We start from the raw sequence: 25,045 nt of genomic DNA on the forward strand, positions 1-25,045 counted from the left end.
AGCTCTTCAAGTTAGGTAGAATTTTTGCTATTCCTTTCTTTATATGTGGACTGATTCTAAAAACTGCTGATAAATAGAACAAAAGCATTATTTAAATAGCACTTGAAACATACCAGAGTTTTATAGCAATCATTAAAATTGTAAGAGTAGAAAGTTTTGTGTGGAACTAATATGTTAGACTGAGTTCAGAACATAACTTTCCCCTTGAAATAGTGCTATAGCTTTCCTAGTCAGATTAGATAACAGTTTGGCTACACACACGTACACACACGGTGTATAACTATATCCATGTACTGAATACCCATGTGATACAGTATGTCCTTGGAGCAACACATGGTTCTGAGTCAAAACAATATTCATTGTGGCACAGTTGATTTCTTAATTGGAGCTTTTTAAAAAATGCATTATTTCATTAGTACATGTTTTCAGTACATGCAATTTATAATTATCTTGGGGAGTGGGTTCAAGTACATAATACAGCTTGTTTCTTTTTTAATCCCCCCATTCCCTTTTCCCCATTTTCATTCTTGTTGGTATTATTAATTTTAGCTCATGTTTATGGCATGTAATGTATAGTTTACATTAATTAAGATTATTAGTTTTCTGTACATGACATATCTTTGTTTTACTTATTTCCCCTTCCCTTCCCCCTTAACCCTCACCCTTAGTCTCTTGGACCCCTTTCAATTTCCAAGAAATCTATCTCTGTCTCCTTCTGTCCATCCTTTATTAATCTCTTTGTTTGTACTTTGCCTTACTCAAAATGAGAGATAGCATATGGTATGTAGCTTGTGTGTCTGGTTTATTTCACTCAGTGTTATATTTTCCAGGTGCATCCATTTTCCTAGAAATGTATCCAATCTGTTCTTCTTTATAACTGAGTAGTATTCCATTATGTATAGATCCCACACTTTCTTTATCCAGTTGCCTGTGGGTGGGTATACAGGCTGCTTCCAGGATTTAGCTATTAATTATCTTGTTGTGAACATTGGTATGTATGTATTGATGTTGGTGGGAATGTCCATTATTAGTACAACCATTATGAAATCAGTATGAAGGTTTCTCAAAGAACTAAAATTAGAAATTCCATGTGACCCAGCTATCCCTCTTCTAGGTATCTTCCCCAAAGAACTTAAGACATACTGCAGTGATACAAGCATACCAGTGTTTATAACAGCACAATACTTAATAGCTTAATTGGCACTTTAAACAAGTTTTACTTGACACATTTGTTAGGAGCTTATATTTTCATTCTAGACTGTTTTTCCTAATACCCTTTATTTTAAAGAAACATCGCTATATTTATGGGACTATGAGGGCAAGGTTGAAAGGTTGACATTTTAGGGCATTTAAAATCCTGTTGCTTTAATGTGGAATTGAAGTGCTTACATTATTTGATATAGCCAGGGATTTACCTCAGTGGTTCCACTGCCTGCCTTGCAAGTGCAAAGTCCCGCTGAGTTTGATCCCCGGTAACAAAAACAAAAAACAAAAAAAATTATTTGATATACATGTGTAGTATATTTCAGATGTCTCGCAGAAGAATTAACTGATCTTGAATACTATGCTTTGCATACTCTGTTCTTAAAGTAACTCATAGTATAGTCTTCCACTAAATAAAATGTATATGCACATTTTATGTTTTAAATTATTAAATTAGATGAATTGATTTTGAGGGAAAATGATAGAATTGTGGAAATTTATTCATTTATTTTCCCTAGGAGTCACCAAAATAATTAAAAAATGAAAAGAAAAATACACCTGTGCCAGTTAATCTTAATGAACAGTTTGTCTCAGTTAAGGGACTCATGAAGAGGTGATTAGATCATGGGGATGCTATACTCATCAGTGGATTAATACAGTGATGTTCATAACTGAGTGTGCTTTTGATAGATGGGCCCAGTTGGATAGGGTTGTGTCTTTGGAGGTTATAGTTCTCACTGGTGCTCAGCCCCTATGCTCTGCTTCCCAGCCATCATGAAGGGAGCAGCTTTACTTCACCGTACCCTTCTACCATGATGTTTCTGCTTTGGAGCCAGTCAGTGATACACTGAAACCTCTGAAACTGTGAGCTAAATAAACTTCTCCTCCTGTAAGTTATGGGTGTCGGGTATTTTGTCCCGGTCATGAGAAAACTGACCAACACTCTTATCTACATATAAGGTACCACAAAATGGGCAGAATTGGCATGGGATATGCCATTTAGACTGAATTAAATGTGAGAACATTGGCAATTGATGTATGTTGTCAAATCAGGTGTGTATAGTAACTGTATAGTACATGTCCTATCATTTAATTTAGAGGGAAGAGATTGAGGTATGGACAGGTTTTGAGACAAATGAAGAAAACCTGATTTCAACTGTAATAGAATCTTTGTGTTTATGTCATTTTTTTTTTTCAAAGCATATTTTCTTTACTAGAAAGAACAGCATAAAGGTTAGGAAAGAGGAGAATTGTGAAGGAAATGTTTTATTCTTGGCTTGACAGTCACAGAAAAAATTATGTGCTAATCCACTGAACAAAATGATGGTGAATTATAGGGTTCCATTCTGACTCAGCTTATCTCGGGATCTGGTTCACGCCCAACTAGGCAAATGTGGGAAAATTGAGTGTTCTTTATAGCATATGATATACCCATACTCGAAGGGCAACTGGTTCTCATTCTCATAACACTTCTAACAGACTTTGAGAGAAGTTCCACAGAGATGAGAATTCACCCCGTTTAATCCCAGCGTCCTGCCTTGTACTACTTAGTCACCTGATTAAGCAACTATAGCCTGAGTTGGGACCTTTGGTACTAATTTTTTAAAAGAAGCTTTAATGTTTAGTATTCAGGGAAATACTACCTGTATTTTCGTTTAAATGACAGAGCCAGATAATTTTTCTTATTTGAAGAATATAAGAAATGGAATATAAGAATATAAGAAAAAGCAAAACATTGCAAATGAGCAAATTAACATCTGTGTAAATACTTAATTTTCAAAAGATAGTTGATAAGCACTATTTATAAAATTGAATTTTTCTAGGAAAAAGGAAAAATCTTAGTTGCTCTAAACTGCAAAGAATGTTAAAACAATAAACATCCTCTGGGTGTGGAAAGGTATATAAAAATAATAATATAGATAAAGGAACTAAAGAAGAGCAGGAACATTTGTATTGTAGAATATAATTTGTTGTAAATACAAGGAGCAGAATAAACAATATAGAAGATGGAATCAGTAAGCTAAAATTTAGACAAGAGGAAGTTGCACAGAATGTGGAGAAAGTGGGCAAGCAATATGAAGGCAGTTAAAGAGAATGAATTGCTGATAATAAAAAGCTATAATTTCTCAGAAGACAGAAAAATAATGGGAAATGAAAACATTCAAAAATAACAAGCCATGCTCACTTTGGCAGCACATACACAGTAACCATTTGCAATGAATGAAAATATAAATCTATAGATTAAGACTCATATTTTAGCAAAGTATATTGATATAATTTACTGAATTTTCAGGGATCACAATTCATAGACATCAAGAAGAAACAGATCACGTACAGCACAAAATGAGGCTGACTTGTCAGCCATATAAATTTTCTGAAGTTGAACAGCTGAGAGTTTTGTTGGAAAAAGTAATGTAACTAAAGAATCCCGTAGCCAGCCCAATTTTTGTATAAATAAGGGCAAATGAAAGTATTACTTATTACCCCTTTATATTGTGAGATCAATTTTTCTACCCATTTATATCCCTTCCCCACCCTGGAATTCAGTTTTGCTTTTGCCTTTAAGTCTGACTTTTGTCTTCTTCTTGTTTATATGTCTGTTTTGTAAGTATACTTGAGTATTTTTTAGGTAAGGCTGCACAAATATCTTTGAAAACCTGTTTTAAAAAAAGATAATATAAATAAATTTGGGAGGGAAGAGAAAACCTAATAGGCTGTAATTATAATTCCCTCTCATAAAAGCACCAGTAAAAGTTAGGGCTGGAGGGAGATATTTCAGTTAAAATCTGTAAGAAACCAGGAATTCTAATTCTTTTTAATTGTTCAGAATGTGGAATTTATTAAAAGGCGAAAGATTTACACAACCTGAAGAGAAATCGGAGTATTCAGAATGTGGAATTTAAAAAACACTCATTTTTATAGTCAGGATAACTAATATGAATGGTCAAACCTTGTAAAAGTTATTCCCCCAAAGAAAGCTAAGAAAATTCTTACTAATACGTGATATTTGTGTAATTGAAATGTTAGCAAAAAAGATAATTTACTATAGGAAAATAATATATTGTGGCAAATGTGGGTAATTCCAGGAATACAAAGAGAGTTGGTATTAGTAAGCCTAATAGTCCTATTTTTATGTCATTGTGAAAATTGTTAAAAGGGATAGGGAACATCATAGATCATTTCAGTACATGCTAAAAATACTTCTGATTTAAAAACAAAAAATCAGAATATTTCTAATTAAATTCAATTTTATAGGAATAGACACCTTTATAACAATAAATATCTCTCAAACCAATAGGCAGGATCATATAATAAAACACTAGAAGCATTCTCAGTAAAATCAGAAAAAAAGATGAGAAACCATACCATCCCTGGCATTATTAAACATTATTTTGGAACATTAGCCAATGTAATTGTGTAAGAAAATAAGAGACACAAGTTTTGGAAGAACCAAAACCATCATTTTTCTTTGAAAATCCAGAAGAATCTACTGGGGGTCAAATAAAAAATTACTAGAAACAGGGTAGCCAAGATAGTGTGTAAAACCCCAAAGCTTTTTTTTGAGACAGAGTCTCCCTTTGTACTTTAGGCTGGCTCTGAACTCACTATGTGTCCCAGGCTGGCCTGGAACTCGTTGCCATCCTCCTGCTTCAGCCTCCTGAGTGCTAGGATTACAGGTGTATGCCACCACACCTGGCTACCTTTTATTATATATAACTACCAACCATTTAGAAAATATTACGGGAGTAAAACTCCTAAGACCAAGAATTACAGTATACAAGAAATTTGCAAACCTAGAATGGAAGATGAAGAGTATAATATTTAATAATAAATTTATCAGGAAATTTAGGTTACTGTATTACTCACTTTCCTATCCCTGAGACAATAAGCAACAGCTTCACCTTAACAGAGGAGAGGTTTATTTTGGCTCACTGTTTTGTTTCACTGCATTCATTGCATCGTTGGTGAGCTCCGAGGCAGAAATGGCATGGTGGAGGGGCCTTAAGGAAGAAAGCAGTCATGCCATGATAGCCAGGAAGCAGAGGAGAGGGGCAAGAGGAGTCAGGGACAAGATTAGACCCTTCCAGGTCACACCCTCAATTACCCATCTCCAACCAGAACCTATCTCCCAACAACAGCACATTTTGGTTACTGAATTCACCAATGGATGAATAATACACTGACACCTAGTAGCCCTGTGCCACAGTTACCAAACATATGAGACTTTAGGGAGATGTTTTAGATTTGAACCATATCAGTTAACCAATAAATAACTAGCCAGCTGTTTTTAAAAAAAAAAAGAATGTAGTCTTTTTACTTTGGTTTTATATATATTCAGGTGAATCAAAAATAAATTCTTAATTTAAGATTTAAAATATATAAAATGATTACTAAAAGTATTAATAACCAGTATGTTTTTATAGTGTCTTTGCTTGTGGGAAAAGGGTTACCAGTGCCAAGTCATAAATAAAGTACTGATGGATTGGTGTTTTAAAAAATTTATTTATTGAAAATATATTTATAGAGCCACAATGTATATCAGGTATTCTAGATGCTGAGGATGTTGTAGTGAACAGGATTGCTAAGTCACTGCCCCTCTCTCCTTTGCTGCCCTGTCCTGCTATACTGTAGTACAAGCTGGACTTTAACTTGCTATGTAACATGGCTGGTCTAGAATTCCTGATCTTCCTGTCTCAGCTTCCTCGGTATTGGTATTACAGGCATGTGCTACCATATCTGCCTTTATTTTTTAGTGAGGGAGTGGGGAAGAAGACTACTCTTTTAGATGAAAGTGAAAGTCATGAAATAAAGTTGCAAATATTCACTAGAAACTATTTTGATTATTAATATCTAATATATAAAACCTTTAATGAAGAGATTAACAAATTCAAGTCTCAAAATAGAATACTAGCAAAAGAAACGAATAGGAAATTTATAAACAGGAAATTGCAACACCCTGCTTTTCTCCCAAGTCATGAAAAAGATCTTTATGTAATTAAGGAAATATAAATAAAAACAATTGTGAGACACAACCAGTGTTAGCTAGCATTCTAGTGATGCTCTTGTCAATGGCAGTACATACTGATGCAGCCTTTCTGGGTTGGTAAGGTGGTAATACATACAAACTTAAAATGTGTTTTGTCTTCTATAGTTTTGACTTTTAGGAACTTATCACAGATATAATTAAGATGATTGGATTAAATGTTTACATAATTATGTGGACCAAAGTCCAGTCAGAAACATACCATATCAGATATTTTAAATAGAAATTAATAACGTGTTTAGAAGATGAAAGAACAAAAACAAAAAAAAATGCATTGGTACCCCAAAGATATGAATTGCTCAAAATAGCTACCACCTAGGGCTGATTAGACAACTAGGTAAGAAGTGGCATTAAATGGGTGGAGAGTCCATGTCAGTATTGCCAGCTGACTGCCAAAGTATGATGTGCCTTGGCTGTTGTTCGGGGGCAGTGGAACTACTGCTCAGAATGCCTAATGAGGACACTAACAAGCCAACTCTCAAGGGAGTTAGATTATGAAATGATAGGTAAAGTTCAAAGACAATAGGTAAATAGCTAGTTTAGGGATGTTCCTAGCGTGATTATGTTAGAAACAATGTAAATGCTTATCACTGTGAGATTGGTAAGATTAATTGTGGTGTAGTCACATACTAAAGAATTTTGTGGCTGTTAAAAAGAATAATGTTTAGCAGTGTTTATATTGTCTAGTGAAAAAACATGTTTAAAAATTGTGTATCTTCATTTATTTAATAATATATATTGGTATAATAATATGTTTAGTGCCAGGGATTTAGCTCAGTGCCACCGCACCCACAAGCACAAGGTTCTGAGTTTGATGCCCAGTACCAAAAAAAAATGTTTAGAGAAATAATTATAGGAGAGTTCATCAAGATGCTGACAATATTATGTCAGGGGAGTGGAATTTTACTTTATTCTTAAGGTTTTAATTTTTTTTTTGTCTTTTTTTATTCTCATTTCGTATGTGTATAATAACCATCAGGGGAAAGAAACTTGAATTTGAAGGTTGCAAGTTAATTTAATGAAGGATTAGGGCATTCCTTTTTGTTTTGTTTTTTGTTTCAGGGTATTCCTTTTAATAGAAAAAGTAGTCAAATGCAGTTATTTTATTTGCTTTTCATTGACTTCTGAGATCTTCTTAGTACTTTAAAATTCTTTCTTTTTTATTTTATTGGTACATTTTAGGTATACAATATAATGACATTCATCATTGGAAATTTGCACCTTTACATAGTCTCACTTGGTTCTTATTTTTCACCCTTACCCAGCCCTCCCTTCAACCCCACCATTCCCTCTATTTACAAAGATTTTGTTCCTATTTTTCCATTTTCTCATATTAATTCCATTCCCTTCTATCCTTTCCCCTAGCCCTCCCACTTCCTTCCCCTTTGGCCCTTTTCTTCCTATTTCACATTACCTATTATACATTTTAGTCCTTATTTACACTTTGTTTCTCACACCAGAGAAACTATTCGGTATTTATACATGTGTGTCTTATTTATTTCACTTAAGAGTATTGCCTCAATGTGCATCCACTTAGCTATAAATGTCTCTAATTTCTCATTTTTTATGGCTGAGTAGTATTCCATTTTATTAAAAAAACACATTTTCTTTATCCAGTCTCCAGTTGATGGGCAGTTGGGCTGCTTCTAAGTTTTAGCTATTACAAATTGTGCCGCTATGAACATGAGTGCACATATATCACTGTGGTATGATTCTTTTAATTCTTTGGGGAAGATACCCAGCAGGGGAATGGCTGGGTCAAATGGGACTTTCAGTCCTAGTTCTTCGAGGTATCTCCACACTAATTTCCAGAGTGGTTGCACCAGTCTGCACTCCACCAGCAGTAGAGCAGTGTTCCTCTTTCCCTACAGCCCTGCCAGCATTTGTTATTGGTTGATTTCATGATGGCAGCCATTCTTTCTGGGGTGAGGTGGAATCTCATCATTGTTTTCATTTGCATCTCTCGAATGACCAGTAATGTTGAACATTCTTTTCATATGTTTATTTGTTATCTACTACTTTGTCTGAGAAGTGTCTGTTCATTTCAGATGCCCATTTTTGGACTGGATCTTTAAATTTGGGAGGTCTGTTTTTTTAAGTTCTTTATAGATTCTAAATAGTACACCTTTGTATGAGAAACAGCAAGTGAAAATTTTTTCCCACGTTGTATGTTGTCTCATTACACTACTGGTGGTTTCTCTTGCTGTGCAGAAGCTTTTTAATAAGAGATACCACGTATTGATGATTTGTGCTACTTCATGGGCAACTGAGGTTTTGTTCATAAAATGTTTTCCTACACCAGTGTCTTAAAGAGTTCTGCCTAACCTCTGTTCCAGCCGGTTCAGGATTTGTTTTAATATTTAGATCTTTAATCCATTTTGATTTTAGTTTAGTGCATGGTGAGAGATACAAGTCTAGTTTTAATCTTTGGCAAGTTGAAACCCAGTTTTTCCAGCACCATTTATTAAAGAAGGTATCTTTCTTCCAGTGAGGGTGTTTGGCTCCTTTGTCAAAGATGAGCTGTCTGGGTGTGTCTGGAGTTGTTTCTGCATCTTCTAATCTGTTCCACTGGTCCTCAAGTCTGTTTCTTTGCCAGTACCATGCTGTTTTTATCACTGTAGCTTTGTAGTGTAGTTTCAAGTTGGGGGTTGTGAATCCCTCTGCCATGTCTCTGTTACCTAGAATTGCTTTTGCTATTCTGGGTCTCTTCTTGTTCCAAATGAATTTTTGGATTATTTTCTCAAGGTCCATGAAGTATGCTGCTGGGATTTCAATTGGAATTGCATTGAATCTATATAGCGGTTTTGGAAGTATGGCCATTTTCACTATGTTGATTCTTCCTACCCAGGAGCAAAGGGTGTCTTTCCATTTTCTGATACTGTCTTTAATCTCTTTTCAGAATGCTATAGTTTTCAGAGAAGAGGTCTTTTGACTTCTTTTGTTAGGTTGATTCCTGGGTATTTCAGTTTTTTGGATGCTATTGTGAAAGGAATTGTTTGCCCTATTTCTGTCTCAGTGAGTCTGTCATTGGTGTAGAGGAAAGTTATTGATTTTTGTGTGTTGACCTTGTATCCAGCTACTTTACTGAATTTGATCATTAAGTCTAGAAGACTTTTGGTGGAGTTTTTGAGGTCGTCTGTATGGAGTATCATGTCATCTGCAAATAATGACAATTTAACTTCTTCATTTCCTGTCTTTATTCCTTTTCTTTCTCTTGTCTAATTGCCGTGGCTAATGTTTCCAGAACTATACTGAACAAGAGTGGTGATAGTGGACATCCTTGTCTTGTTCCTGATTTTAGTGTGAAGGATTTCAGTTTTTGACCATTTAGTATGATATTGGCTGTTGATTTTTCATAGATGGCTTTTATCAGGTTGAGGTAGAGACTGTCTATTCCAATTTTTTGTAGGGTTTTTATCATAAATGCATGTTGGATTTTGTCAAATGCTTTTTCTGCATCCATTGAGATGATCATATGGTTTTTCTCCTTGGCTCTATTGATGATATAGTGTATTACATTGATTGATTTGCTTGTGTTGAACCATCCCTGCATCCCTGGGATGACTACCCCTTGGTCAGGGTGTATGATCTTCTTGATGGTCTTATGCATTCCATTTGCCAGTATCTTATTAAGGATTTTTGCATCTATGTTCATTAGTGAGAGTGGCCTATAGTTCTCTTTTTCAGCTGGGTCTTTCTCTGCTTTGGGGATCAAGGTGATGCTTGCTTCCAGGAATAAATTCAGTAGTGTTGCTTCCTTTTCAGTTACATTGAAGAGTTTAAACAGTAGTGGCAGTAGTTCCTCTCTAAATGTCTTGTAGAATTCAGCAGTGAAGCCATCAGGACCTGGGCTTTTCTTAGTTGGTAAGTTTTTAATTATGTTTTCAATTTCATTGATTGATATTGGGTTATTTAGAATTTTGGGGTCATCTTCGTTCAACTTTGGTAATTCATATGTATCTAGGAATCTGTCCATTTCTTCTGTATTTTCCATCTTACTGGCTTATAGGTTCTCGAAGTAGGTATTGATGATCCTCTGGATTTCTGCTTGGTTCATTGTAATTTCACTCTTTTCTTTCCCAATTGCATGGATTTGGTTCTTTTTCATTTTTTAGATCAGTTTGTCCATTTTCTTTATTCTTTTAAAGAACCAACTCTTTGCTTCATTGATTTTTTGCATTGTTCTCTTAGTCTCCATTGCATTGATTTCTGCTCTGATCCTCATAATTTCCTCCCTTGTATGAGATTTGGGTTTGTCCTGCTCTTCTTTTTCTAAAAGCTCGAAGTTCAGCATCAGGTTGTTTAATTGGACTTGCTCTGTTTTCATAATTAGAGTATTCACAACTATGAATTTCCCTCATAAGACTGCTTCCATTGTGTCCCATAGATTCCAGTATGTTATATTGTCATTGTCATTTAGTTGTAGGAACTGTCTGATTTCTTGTTGAATTTCCTCTGTGATCTTTTGGTTAGACTGAAGTGTGTTGTTTAATTTCCATGTGTTTATGACATTCTTGCAGGTTTGCTTTGCCATTGATCTCCAATTTCATTGCACTACGGTCTGATAATATACTGGGGATAGCTTTATTTCCTTTGCATCTAAACATATTCTATGTGCTATTTTGGAGAACAACCCATGTGGAGTTGAAAAGAATGTGTATTCTGATTTTGTAGGGTGGAACACCCTGTAAACGTCTGTTCAGTTCATTTGTTCAAGAGTTTGAGTTCTAGTATTTCATTGCTTACTTTTTGTCTAGTTGAGCTATGTATTTGTGACAGTGGGGTATTGAGGTCCCCCACTACTATTGTATTAGTGCTTATTTGATTTTTCATGTCTGTTAATATTTGTTTTATATAGTTGGAGCACTAGTGTTTGGTGCATATATGTTAATGATTGTCATGTTTTCCTTTTGGATTTTTCCCTTTAGAAGGGTGTTGTGACCTTCTTTGTCTGTCTTAATCAGCGTTGGTTTAAAATCCACTTGATCTGCTAAGAGGATAGCTACTTCTGCTTTTTTTCGGGTTCCTATCACATGGAGTATTATTTTCCCCCCTTTAACTTTCAGTCTATGAATGTCTTTTTGAATTAAGTGTGTTTCTTGTATGCAGTGTATTGTTGGATTTTGCTTCTTGACCCATTCTGCCAGTCTATTTCTTTTGACTGGTGATATGAGACATTTAAGATTGATGGTTTTAACTGATACATATTGACTTATCATTGTCATGAGTTTTTCTTTCTGTTGGATTCTCCCCCTTTGTGTTTAATTTCTTGTCATGCCTGATGGATTCATTCTGCTGGGCTTCCTGGGGTTGTGATCCTCATTGTGTTTTCCTAGGATATTGTCTAAAATTATTTGGAGTGTTGGTTTGGTATTCATGAAGTTCCTAAGGTGCTCTTTGTGATGAAAGTATCTTATTTCTCCATCAGTTTTGAAAGATAGTTTTGCAGGGTACATCACTCTGGGTTGGAGGCTGTTTTCCTTTAGGGCCTGAAATATGTCACTCCAAGCTCTTCTTGCCTTGATGGTTTGTGTTGAGAAGTCTGCTGTGATTCTGATGGGTTTTCCTTTGTATGTGATTTGTTTCTTTTCTCTAACTGCTTGTAGAATTTTGTTCTTCTGTTGGATTTCTGGAGTCTTTAACAGTTATATGACTATGTGTAGATTTTTTTTTTTTTTATCAAGGCTAGTAGGAGTCCTATATGTCAAGTATGTCAAGTTCTTTTCCCCTGCTTTGGAAGTTTTCTGCTATCACTTCTGTGAACAGTTTTTTTTTTTATGTCGTCTGCACTGTGTCCTGTTCCTTCTTTGACTCCGATCAGTCTTATGTTATTCTTCTTTACATTGTTGAGCAGCTGCTGGATTTGTCTCATGGTCCCTTCCTATGTTAAAGAAATTTTTCTTTTCCTGTTTACTAATTGTAGTCGTATCTTCTATATCTGAAATTCTGTCCTCTCATTGGCTCATTCTGCTGTGTAAACTTTCAATGGACATTTTATCCTGGAAATCTGTTTGCATTTGTTTTATGGATTCCATTTGTTTCCTGTATTGGGATTCCATCATGTTCCTCAGCTCTCTATTTTTTTAATCTGTGTCCTCTCTAGATTTATTAATCGTGTCTTTCACTGTGAGTACAATCTCTGCTGTTATCCGAGAAATTATATCTGATTTCATTTTTCCCAGATCCTTTTTCTTTGCCAGTTCAGGGAGACCAGATGGTTGAATATCAGATTGTTCCATCATTTTTCTTTCCCTTTGGGGTTGATTTAGGTGATCTGGGAGTCTTGTTTTGAGACTTATTTAAGTGTCTTCTTATTTCAACTGGGGGACGGGGGAGGGATGTGTGATGCCAGCAACCACGTGACTCACTGCCTTGGTGCTGAGACACTCTGCTCCTTGGCATTGGGCATGGTGGTATGGTGCCCAGGAAGGTTCACCTGCTCTGCACTGGGAGCAGCTCTGCTTCTCAGCACTCGGGGTGGTGTTTCATCAGCCCAGAATGTTCAACTCCTCTGCACTTGGGGCAGTTCTGCTCCTCAGCACTGGGGGCAATGGTAAGGCAGCCAGAAGGTCACCTCCTTTGCGTTTTGGTCAGCTCTGCTTCTGTGTGCTGGTGGCAGTGGCACAGCAGCCTGGAAGGTTCACTTCTTCTGGGCTGGGGCCAGCTCTGCTCCTCAGTGCTGGGGGCGGTGTGTATGGCGGCCTGGAAGGTTCACCTCCTCTGGTCTATGGTACCTCTGCTCCTCTGCACTGGCTAAAATTCTTGAAATTGATTTTTCTTTATTTGCTATTTCATATCTTTTCTGTTAAGTAGCTATACAAGACATAGTGTGAGCTGAAAGTTTCATATAATCAACTTTCAAGAAACTCTAGCTAAAGTTGTGTATTATTTATGTGATCTATAGTTATTGTTTTGATTGAATAAAGAATTAATGTATGCTTAAATTGTGAGATCTGACCCATGATAGGTCTTATCTGGGAAGTTTAGTTAATAAAGTAACCACAGAACAATTTTTCATGTCTCAAAGCTACAAACAATAGTCTAAAAGGTTAACATTTTAGTGAGTCTCTTAATTTATGTACATTTTGTTATTGAAACTTTCAAAAATAAGCAATAATGAGAATACTATAACAAATTCTCATATATCCACCAACCAGCTTTAACAATGAATAACTTATAACCAATTTATGTGTACCTTCACCCATTTTCATTGTCCCTTTTAGCAGGAAGTAAATCCAGATATTATGTGATTTCATCTGTGCATATATATGATACATATAGTTTACACTAGTTAATGTTAATGTCCAATTGATTTACTTAATTTTAAAAGTTTGTTTGATTCAGGATCCTAGTGAGATGTATACATTGTGATTGGCTTTGTGTGTTTTTAAGTCTCTTTCTCCTATGAGCTCCCTCTCTAGCTCTTTCTCTTTATAGTGTGTTTGATGAAGAAACTGGGTTGTTCCTGTAGTAGAGTGTTCTATAGACTCAGTGTTGACTAATTATATACCTTAGGCAAAATTCAGTAGATTCCTTTATTTTCTGAAAGTTATATGGTTGAATCTAGAGGCTGATTGGATTCTAGTTAAACCTGTTTATTTTGTTTTTAGAGGACTGTTTTGTTAGATTGATGTATTCTCCTGGCTTTTAAAAATGTTTGTAGCTGCTGATAATTAATTGGTAATCAGTGGTGATGATAAACTGTCATGTGTCTTCACTTGTTAGCTGAATACTTAATGGAGTATATCTATATTTTTGGTTCTAAAGTGTTGCATTTATTTAGGAAAGGCAACATAAATGCTTGTATTCTTTCATGTTAAAAAGTGTTCAAAATAAAGAATAGGTATACCAATGTCTTCCAAAGGTGACAAATTGAGTTTTTTAAAAAATCCATTATAAAATCATGGATTTACATATTTGTGTTTCAGTTAGTTTTGGTAGTCACAGCCATTGATGCCTAAAATATCCTTATTAAAACTATGGGAGGCTTTTGTGCCTCTGAGTTCTGAACAATCCAGTAATCTTTGTAATTTCTTTGCTATCTAGTGTGACAAAATGTTCAGGGCCATATTGTCTTGTTCAAGACCTGTATTTGGCCATTTCTCCAAAGAGTCCTGATACGTTTCAATGGGAATAGCATTAAGAAAAGAGAGTGCAAGTCCTGTGGATACTGATGCTAATATATATGATGTCGTTCTTGGACAATTCAGTATTTATAGCTTAATAAAAGGGGTTTTGAAAGGTAAAATGTGTGTATATTTTCTATTCTGTTTCAGATTCAGGACTACAGGTTTTTTTGTTGGTGTGTTTTTTTTACTGAATCTCTTCAGGTTTAGATCTATTTCCCTTTTTCTTGTCCTGAGGTGACATAGGGTAACACTGTATCCCATATTACATCTATAACAGTCTCAGAATAGCAATAGCAGCACCATCAATATGATTCCTAAAAATAGCTGTTTCTTGTTTAGGTAGTTCTACTTGTGTTTAGGGAATATCACATTATAGATCTACAAATTCCTGTGTTTTAAAGATACTTGAAATAATTCTTTTTTGAGTAGTTATGCCACTGTATGAATATACTTTAATTCATTTTAATTTCAAAGAAGTTCCTTTGAAAATTAATTTTTTAATTTTATGAAGTACTCAGCGGTTATAAAAGCATTAGAAGATGCATGATAATTGACCAGAAAGTCTGGCTTCTATCAATCCTCTACCTTATTTTTTCCTTCTTATTAGATAAAAATTGTTCTTCCATGCACATGTCTGCCTCTGTATGTTATATGTATCCTGATCTCCTTTTTGATAAATAAATGATAATGTACCCTATATACATAGTCTGCTTTTTTCACTTTAACTACGTACACTGAGAGTTATTCTACATTTAAATACAGTTGGACTCTTGAGTTATGACCGGCCTGACATACGAACAACATGGATTACGACTGGAATTTTAGTTTTAGTTTAGGAACAAAATCTTGAGTAACAACCCTAATGCTGGCCACTTGTGCTTCCAGATGGTTTCAGATATAGATTTAACCCTTAAAGAGTTCTGAAACAAACATTAAAACATCCTTTCCTTTGTGGGGTTAATTGAGAAATCCTGGGCCAGTGTCTCTCTAAGGACACTGAGACCTGCCTGTATATGGAGAAAGGCTTTGAAAGCTGTGGAGAGGAGCCTGAGCCTTCAGTGGACCAACCTGAGTTACAACCAGCTTTTGTGAATGAATTGAGTTTGTAAGTCAAGGGTCCACTGCATTGAGAAACCCCCATCTATTTTGTAGCTGTGTCATAGTTGATTTAACCAGTTTGTTATTTTTGGACATTTGGTTGTCCTGGCACAGTGAATTGTTTTGTGCATGTGTCTTTTATGCTTTTTTGGTTTTTCTTTTCTTTTTTTCATATTTTATTTTTGAGACAGGGTCTCTCTGTGTAGTCTAGACTGGGTTGAAAATTATGCTCCTTCTCCCTTAGCCTCTTGAATAGCTGTGGGCATGCACCATCATGCCAGCTCTCTTTTGTATTTTTAATAGTTAACTTTGGGAGTGATTCTTAAGAGTAGAAAAAAGATACTTATATAATTTTAATAGATTTTACTACATTTCCACCCATAGTGCTTATATATTAATGCATTGTATGTAAGGGACTGATTCCCCACAGCCTCATCAGCAAGCTGTGTTGTTAGGAAATATGTTTTGTTTTGTTTTTTTTAAACTCTGGTTATTGGTTTTTTGTTTTTGTGTTTTTTTTCTTTTTTTACCGGGAATCGAACTCGGGTCCTTGTGCTTGTGCAGCAGGCAGTGAAACCACTGAGCTAAATCCCTGCCCCCCCCCGTTTTATTTTTGAGGCAAGGTCTCTGTGTAGTTCAGCCTAGCCTTGAACTCACTCTGTAGCCTAAGCTGGCCTCAAACTTGCAGCAATCCTCCTGCTTCAGCCTCCCAAGTGCTGGAATTACAGGCATGCGCCAAAACACCTGGCTTGCAATCTTGTTTGTGTGTGACCATTCATACGTTTTTTTTTGTATTAGTATTAAGCATATCCTTTTTATTAGTATTATGTTTGTGATACATAATTACACTCATTTGGGGGAAATGGTACATATATACATATTATCGTGTTCATTTTCACTCCTCCCTCCATCTTCTTTTCTCCCACTTTCCCCACAGCCCCTTCTTGTCTCCACAGAGTTTACCTTCATTTCCTACCATCTCTCTTTTACATTTTTTATATTTTGGGTTTCTTATATTAGAGAAACCATGTTATATTTAAAATTCTGTATTTGATTTATTTCACTTAGCATTATAGCCTCAAGATCCACTTATTTTCCTGTAAATGATTCAAATTTATCCTTCATTGTGGCTGAATAGTACTCCATTATGTGTACATATCACACTGTCTTTTCTGTTCTGTTGATGGGCATATATGCTGCTTTCACAATTCAGCTCTTGTGAATTGTGCTGCTATAAACTTGAGTGTGCATATATCTCTGTAATTTGATGACTCTTAACTTTTTCTGGAAGATACAAAGAAGAAGTATAGTTTGTTTGTTTTTTGGTACCGGGGATCGAACTTGGGTCTTTGCACTTGCGAGGCAGGCGGTGGAACCACTGAGCTAAATCCCTGCCCCAAGAAGAGGTATGATTAGGTCGAATGGAATTTATTTTTAGTTTTTTGAGAAATCTCCATATTTATTTTCATAGTAAATGTACTCCTTTGCATCCCAGTATATGATTCCGTTTTTTCTCACAACCTTGCCAGCATTTATTGTTTTTTGAGTTCCAATTAATACCAACAAGAGGGTCTGGGATTTAGCTCAGTGGTTTCACCACCTCCTGTGCAAGCACAAGGACCCAAGTTCGATTCCCTGTACCAAAAATAATAATAATACGAACAAGAAAGAACAACTCAAATTTATATGGAACCAGAGGAGACCCCAAATAGCTAAAGCATTCCTGAGCAACAAAAGCAAAGCAGAAGGCATCACAACCCCAGACTTCAAGTTATACTGTAAAGCAGTATAACTTTTTTTTTATCGTGTTTTGCTCTTAACACATTCCCGCTGGCTTGGACCACCTGCGGTACATGCATGACTGTCCCATTGGGCTGTTAGTACCTCTGGTGGTAGAAATGGTTAGAATCACTTTTATTGGTGTTTTTACTAATAAAATTAATAGACTCTATAAATGAATTGTCTAGTTATTTGCTGAATTTGAATAATTACTGTCCAAATATAAATATGAATTAATATATTCATGCCAGTCAAAAATTATTTCCACAGTCAACAAATTTATTTCATTACATTAAAGGAAATTTATATTTGTGAGTTTCTTTAAAACATTTTATATAGGGGCCGGGGATTTAGTCAGTGGTTTCGCCGCCTGCTGCGTACGCGGAAGGACCCAAGTTCAATCCCCGGTACCAAAAAAACCATTTTATATATAGAGGTAATTGATTTGTGCAGTGTGCACAAAACATCATAATGCATTTGGCTTTTTTGGTGGCAATGGCACCACCCATTTTTTCAGATCATTTTCAGTAACATTCTCTACATCACTTGTGTAAAGACTTGTGTCTCTTGTGTATGCTTGTGTTTCTTGCTGATCCTAAATAAGCTTCTATAAAGTGAATGTTCTTTTAAAAAAGTAATTTGTGCCTGTGCCATTTCTTCATGGGTTAATAGTTTATCAATAATTAATTTTCTAAATTTTCACATGAGCATCTTACAAGTACCCCATTGCTGGTCTGTGTAACATGGATTTACAACTGCTGTACCACAAATGAGCTGTATTACAATTTTTTATATTATTTTAATGTTTTCCTTAAGGAACTGTAATATGGTGACATCTAGTCTGTTAAATCAATGCCTTTCATTGCATTATTGGAATCAAAGGGTCTTTATTATAATTATCCTAGTTAGATCTTTTTATTGTTATTTATTTTTGTTTAATTTGGGTTTACTTATTTTTAGTCCAGCTTGACAAACTATCTTTCAGTTGGATTGTTTAACCATTTACATTTAATGTATAGATATAGTTGTGTTTTAAGTCTACGATCTGGATACTTGTTTTCATTTCTTTTGGTGTCCTTTTTCCATTTATTTCTGCTTTTTTGGGGATTGAGTATTTTAATTATGATCTGCTATAAGCTTATTTACATTTAAATAAAGTTATACTACACAGTGTTTATTGTAAAAACTTCGTAGCAGTATACCTCCATCCCCTCCCCTCCATATTTTTATGTTTTTGCTTTCATATAGTCAGCCACCCATATCTTTGGGTTCCTCATCTATTGATTCAACCACCTGTCCATTGAAAATATTTTTAAAAATTGTACTCATAGAGAATATGTAGTGACTTTTCTTGTCATTATTTTCTAAATAATACAATGTAACAACCGTTTTACATTGTATTATTATATGAAATCTAGGGATGATTTAAAATGCATGAGAATTGCTGGTCATGGTGACGCAGATTGTAATTCTAGCACTCAGGAGGCTGAGGCAGCAGGATTTCAAATTCAAGGTCAGCATGGGCTACATAATGAATTCAAGGCTGGCCTGGACTTCATAGTGAGATACTGTCTCATAAAACAAAAATGAATAAGTACATGGAAAATTGAACGCAGGTTGATGCAAATACTATGCCATTTTATAGCATCCTTGCATTTTGGTCTAAAGTAAGTCCTAGAACCAATCCCCGACAGATACTGAGGGGATGACTGTATTTTGTTTCTATATGTGTCATAAACTCTACAATATAGTTGTGATATTTTTTGCTTTAGACAGTTTAATGTATCCCAGATTAATAATGACAATTTTTTTATACACACAATTACTATTTCTGTCATTCTTAATGTTTTTGAATATCTATCCATGGTTTTATCATCCAGTATTGTCTTTCTTCCTGAAGAACTCTTTATTTCTTGTACTGTTCTTCAAGGAAATTGTCTCAGCTTTTCTTCATCTGAAAAAAAAAAGCTTTATTTTCCCCCCATTCTTGAAAGATACTTTTGCTTGGAATAAAATTCTAGGTTTACAGTTCTTTTCATTTAGTACCTAAAAGATGCCACTCCATTGTCTTCTGTATTGTATGTTTTCTGATGGAAAATGTTCTTTCAATCTTTATTCTTGAATAGCTAATGTCTTTTTCTTAACAGTGACTATAAAGATACTGTTTATGATTTTTATCCAGTGAATAATGATAAGCCATGGAATAATTTACTTTGCTTTTTTTGTGCTGGAGATTTATTGAGATTTTTGGATCTGTGGCTTTGTTTCTGTCAGGTTTAGAAAAATTCTATTATTTCTTCCCTCATTTTGGGGGGACTCTATAGTACTGTATTTTTAGCTTCTTGATACTGCCTTAAAGATCACAAATCTTATTTACTTAGTTATTTAGTACTGTGGATTGAACCCAGGTCCTTCACACTGAGCTACGTTCCTAACTCTTTTTATTTTGAGATAAAGTCTCACTGAGCATTGTTCAGGGTGGCCTTGAATTTGCAGTCCTCTTGCTTTGACCTTCCAGAATGCTGGGATTACAGGTATGTGCCACTATGCCTGGCTTCTGTTTTTATTTATATTTTTACAGTCTTTTTTTTTTTTCCTCATTTAATTTTGTTTCTTTTGCTGCATCTTCAAGCTCACTGATTTTTTTCTTTGCAGTATATAATTTACTGTTAGTCCCATCCATGTATTTTTTCATTTCAGATATTGTATTTTTCATATTGATTCCATATGGGCCTCTTTTACTTCATGTTTTTCTTTGCCTTCTCGAGCATTTGGAACACATACACATTTTAATAACCATGTTTTAAAGTCTTTGTGAATTTCATCCCTTGTACCATTTCTAGGTTTGTTTCTGTATAAAGGTCTTTCTTTTGTGGCTGGTGAAAACATAAGTTATTACCAGCTCTGTGTGTGTTGAGGAAATTTCCTGTCCTGTATTTCGGTATCCTTTTCCAGGTCTTGGGTAATGTTTTTCTCATGCATGAAACAGATAATTTTTGTAGCCAAAGCTCCTTTTATACTCCTGAATTACTAGAGCTCTCATTGTCTTTCTTTGTAGCTCCCTGATCTTTAAATCAGAGCTGCCTTGCCTTTCCTAAACTCTTGTCTATGTCTCCCTCAATTCAGGCTGTTTGGGTTACTTTACTGTAGCTTGGAAACTACATGCCCTAAGCTGGGGAAGATAAAGGCTCTTCTAGTTTGTTTCTCATCTTTTAGGTATAAGAATATTGTTGCCTGTTATCTAATATCTGAAACCTTTAACATATTTATCTTGTTTTTAGTTAGAATAAACCCAGCCTGTTACACTATTATAATCTGAAGCAGAACTACTCTTACAATTTTGCTTTTTTTTTATTTTCAAAAAATTTTTATTAGTACACATTTGCAGTACACAATTGTTTTTTAAAGGTGAAGGCAAACATTTTTTTACATATAATTTCAAGGTAATGTATTTACCATCTTTTGAATAACTTTCCTACCACTTTATGTCTGGTCCATTTTTCTATAGTATTATTTGTCTTTCAGGGTCATTTTTAGGGGGGCTTTTTATATGTTAGGGTTAGAAAGTGTCTATAGTATAAAATTACTCTTGGTGTGCTGAATTATTTACTTCTAAATTCTTAGTACTGGAGAAATGGGTCGGTATTGGGCAACGAGAAAGATTACTTTTACTGTGAAATGTTTGAATAATAGTTGAGCTAAGAGCTCCTGGTTTATTCAGTATTCATTTTAAGGTTTCAAGTGGTAAAATGATAGGATGCATGAATGTTTTTCCAGGTAGCTATATGATTCACTTTTTACCTCCCTTAAAACTCTGCTCAAGTGTTCTTTTATCAGGGAGGGCTTCTGTTTAAAATTCTAACACTCTTTCACTCCCTTTCTGTTTTTTATTCCTCTCCTCCTTTTTCTATATAGTGGCTATCACAATATGATATAATACATATTTTTACTAATTTATATTTTACCTATCTCGTCCTGAAATACAGGTAGTATGAAGGCAGGGATTTGGGACTTTTAGTAGCACTGCTTAATAATACTTTAATAATACTGCTTAGTAAGTATTGGTCAATCAGATGTTCCTTTATGAAGGTCGTTCTGGGACAAAGTGAAAGATGAATTGGAAGATGCAGAGACCTGAGAAAGAAGTAGTAGTTTAGGTCCTATCACAGTTGTCTATGTATAGAAGCTTAGCTGTGAGTGTTAACAGTGAATATAAAAGAGAAAGCCATTAGAAAGGAGGAGTGGATCACATTTATTAAATAGAATTAGAGACATTGAAAAACAAGTTTGAGTAGATCTAGGTGACTTTTTTGTTCTCAAAAAACTTGAAAGGATGTAGCAGAAATCATACTGGTTCTTTTGGTTTACTGATTTTCTTTGATTTTTCTTTTTAGAGCCTTGCTTCCTGTTTTACATCACAAATCTAAAAAAGGACCCCCTCGTCAAGCCAAATATGCCATTCATTGTATTCATGCAATATTTTCTAGTAAAGAGACCCAGTTCGCACAGATATTTGAGGTAATGAGAATTTTTAAAATTTCATGTGTCATCATTTAAAAAACATGCATTGATGATTTTACAGAATATTCATGGTTGGTGATGCATCATTTTATATATTTTCAGAATTTGAATCAGTAAAATCAACATTGACAAGTAGTTAAAATATGAAAATATCTATTCAAATGTTTAGTGCTAATTCAAATTCAGAAATCAAATACGGCATACATTTTGACATTCCTTCATATACTTCTCTTTGGAGACTTTTTAATTGAAAGGTAATTTCATACAAAATAATAGTATGGTAGTTGGTAACATGATTACTCTGTCAATTTACAGGTTCAAAAAATTTTAATTTTGAGATACTACTGAGGTATATGATTTTTAAAAATCATTACTATTTGGTAATATGAAGTTAGTTCATAATTTATGATTGATGTAATTATATGCTGGGTATAATAGTGTGTCTTTCCAATATATATTTCATATTATTTTCTCTTCACTTTGAATAACTTTTACCTAAGCATTGCAGTTTTATTGTAACCTATATAACTAAAAATTGCCTCTAGGTTTTTTGTTTTGTTTTGTTTTTGTGCTAATAAAAGCTAGACAAAAAAAATCTATAAAATCTTAATTTAAAATTTTAGTTCAGGAACTTTGAAGGCAATTTGGAAATCTCGCTGAAGCTAATTAGTGTAAATACTTTGTCTAATACTTTGTTTAAGAAACTTTTATGCCAGTTTTTTCATATTTTCATGTGTTAAAGACTTCAGAAGGAAGAAAAATAGCTTTCTTCCTCTTAGTATTTTCTGTAGTCCTGCATATATGTAATGGTTTTGCTTGATTACTCAGCTTTTTGTTTATTCCAATGATGATGATGTTTAGAATAATACTGATATAACTTACATTTTTAAGGTACTTTGATTTTCATTTTGATATTTTATCTGTTACTTAAAACTTTACAAGAACCCCAGCTGTATTCCTGTTACTATAACGTATGGTTTGTTGGCTTTCTGAGAAAAAGTTTCCTAGAGATCTCTGGCCTTTATTTAGTTTGCCATTATTCCATTAGTTTTGGTCTGACCATTAATTTTGCTTTTTCAGAGTTGATTTCATTAACTTACTGTGGAAAATTACCAAGTTTTCATAATAAACTAATTTTAAAGTTATTTATGCTTTTTTGTTTTGTTTTTGAGACACGGGGTCTCACTGTGTTGTTCAGGCTGGCCTTGAACTAACTAGATAGCCCAGGCTGGCCATGAACTCTCATGATCTTCTTGCCTCAGCCTCCCAAATGCTGAGATTACAGGCATGTGCGACTGCATCTGGCTGCTTTCATATTTTTTGTTTATATATCAAGAACAAACTGGCACCTAAACATGCAGTGGAAGTATTGAAGGAATTCATCAGGGTAATAAGAAGTAAATTCATTTAAATATAATTTTGACTAAATGAAACCTTATATTGCCATACTATTTTGGCAAAGAACAGTTTTGTATTACTTTTCCAACACAGAATTATTGGTGTTTAGTGTTAAATAATAGAGCACCATGTTTCCATTTAAAAACAACATTAAGATTTCTGGTAGATAATATCTTCACTTGTTTTAAATTAAAAGATGCAAAAAGATTCTCTCCCCAGTTCAAAAAAAAAAGATCCAAAAAGAATATACAGTAAAAAGTCCCCCGTTCCTCTTTCTAGAACCACTTGCTTTCCCAGAGCAACCATGGTTATCAGTTAGTAATTTACTTTCCCAAGGATTTTTATTTTTATTCACATACAGGCAAAGACTTGCAGGCCTACAATTTTGTTCCCCCTTGTTTCTTTTATGCCAGTGGTAGCATATTTTAGTCATTCTTCTGATTTTTCTGTTTAACAATGCATGTTTTATATTCTTTATGACCATATAGATTTGCCATGGTAAAATGCACATTAATGGTTGAGTTTCCTACCATAATAACAAAAATCATTTTTGTTATGGTACTTAATATTTGATGTATAATAAAAACACCCAAAACTCATTTTTACTAGACATAGTAAAAATTATTTTTTGTTGCTGAAAATTCTAGTTGGGCATTTGAGTGGCCTGTTAATGGTTTAGGGACATAGACCCTTTCTGACTAATGGTTTCTCTTTTAAGTCTCACTGGATCCTTGGGATTAAGCTAGCTAGTAAGAAAACAGAGCCCGTGTGGAAAACACTGTTTAAGCCTACATCAGTGAAAGTGAGTGATGTCAAGGGTGGCACACCTCACTTTTACTCCCATTCCAGGGACCAGAGATCACTCACAGATCCTCATTGGCTGTGAGGAAGCTGCAGGTGGAATCATCTTCATGCCCAGGACATAAGAGTGAGGTGGATACCATTGAGCCCTAGCAGTTTTTAACACATTCTTACAAGTGACTGCAAAATACCTGCTGCATAGGATTCTCCATGCTGAAATATTTCTTTACCTACTTCTAAAATGTTATTTGTTCAAGACTGAAAATATTTAAACTTACTTTCTTCTAGACGTAGATAATGTAAAAAGTCTCAATGTAGGCTTAAAAAGTACTAGTTTATAGTATTGAAACTTCTGTAATTTTTATATTGAAATCGAACTACATGAATAGTTCCTTTGCATGACTCTCTTTTCCTCCCCTCATTTTTAGCCTCTGCATAAGAGCCTAGATCCAAGCAACCTGGAACATCTTATAACACCTTTGGTTACTATTGGTCATATTGCTCTTCTTGCACCTGATCAGTTTGCTGCTCCTTTGAAGTCTTTGGTAGCTACTTTCATTGTGAAAGATCTTCTCATGAACGATCGGGTAATTTATATTTCTTAGATTTGTGTTCTTCATAATGTTTTCTAAAATTTTATGCAACAAAGAGAAAAGTGAAGTGATGTTAATAATACTTCCATTCAGCTGTCTTTATTTTATTTTTTGGTACTAGGGATTGAACTCGGGTCCTTGCCCTTCCGCAGCAGGCAGCAAAACCACTGAGCAAAATCCCCAGCCCTCAGCTGCCTTTATTTTGGGTGTCCAATTTTAAAAATAGACTACATCTCCATTATAAGCAAAATGACTTTGAAACATCTCTTTAGTTGAGCATAGGCATATGACCTGGAGTACATCTCTTGGTAAATACAAAATATTACCTGGTAGCATTTTGAATTTACAAGGAAGTTAATTTTTATGAGTATTTTTAAAAAATGTGCAGTTTGACAAACCAGTTCACTATGTGGTTATCCTGACTGTAGTTCTTTTTTACATACAATAAAAGAGAGAATGAAAAGAGCCCCGAGAGAGAA

At 34.6% G+C, this 25,045-nt stretch overlaps 1 protein-coding gene across 9 annotated transcripts in view; it reads left to right on the forward strand.

Annotated features, from left to right (window-relative positions):
* Nucleotides 1-25,045, forward strand: part of Pds5b (PDS5 cohesin associated factor B) — a 283,823-nt gene that overhangs the window by 216,690 nt on the left and 42,088 nt on the right. For all 9 annotated transcript variants that reach the window (XM_087199489.1, XM_087199485.1, XM_021266499.2 and 6 more), the window contains 2 exons: nucleotides 21,648-21,771; nucleotides 24,402-24,560. In XM_087199489.1, coding sequence (XP_087055615.1) covers nucleotides 21,648-21,771; nucleotides 24,402-24,560 — 283 coding nt within the window. The remainder of the gene's footprint in view (nucleotides 1-21,647; nucleotides 21,772-24,401; nucleotides 24,561-25,045) is intronic.

This window comes from Heterocephalus glaber, unplaced genomic scaffold, assembly GCF_053883595.1.
Source record: "Heterocephalus glaber isolate CG9 unplaced genomic scaffold, H.glaber_assembly_v1.0 deba00001720, whole genome shotgun sequence".
Classification (NCBI taxonomy): domain Eukaryota; kingdom Metazoa; phylum Chordata; class Mammalia; order Rodentia; family Bathyergidae; genus Heterocephalus; species Heterocephalus glaber.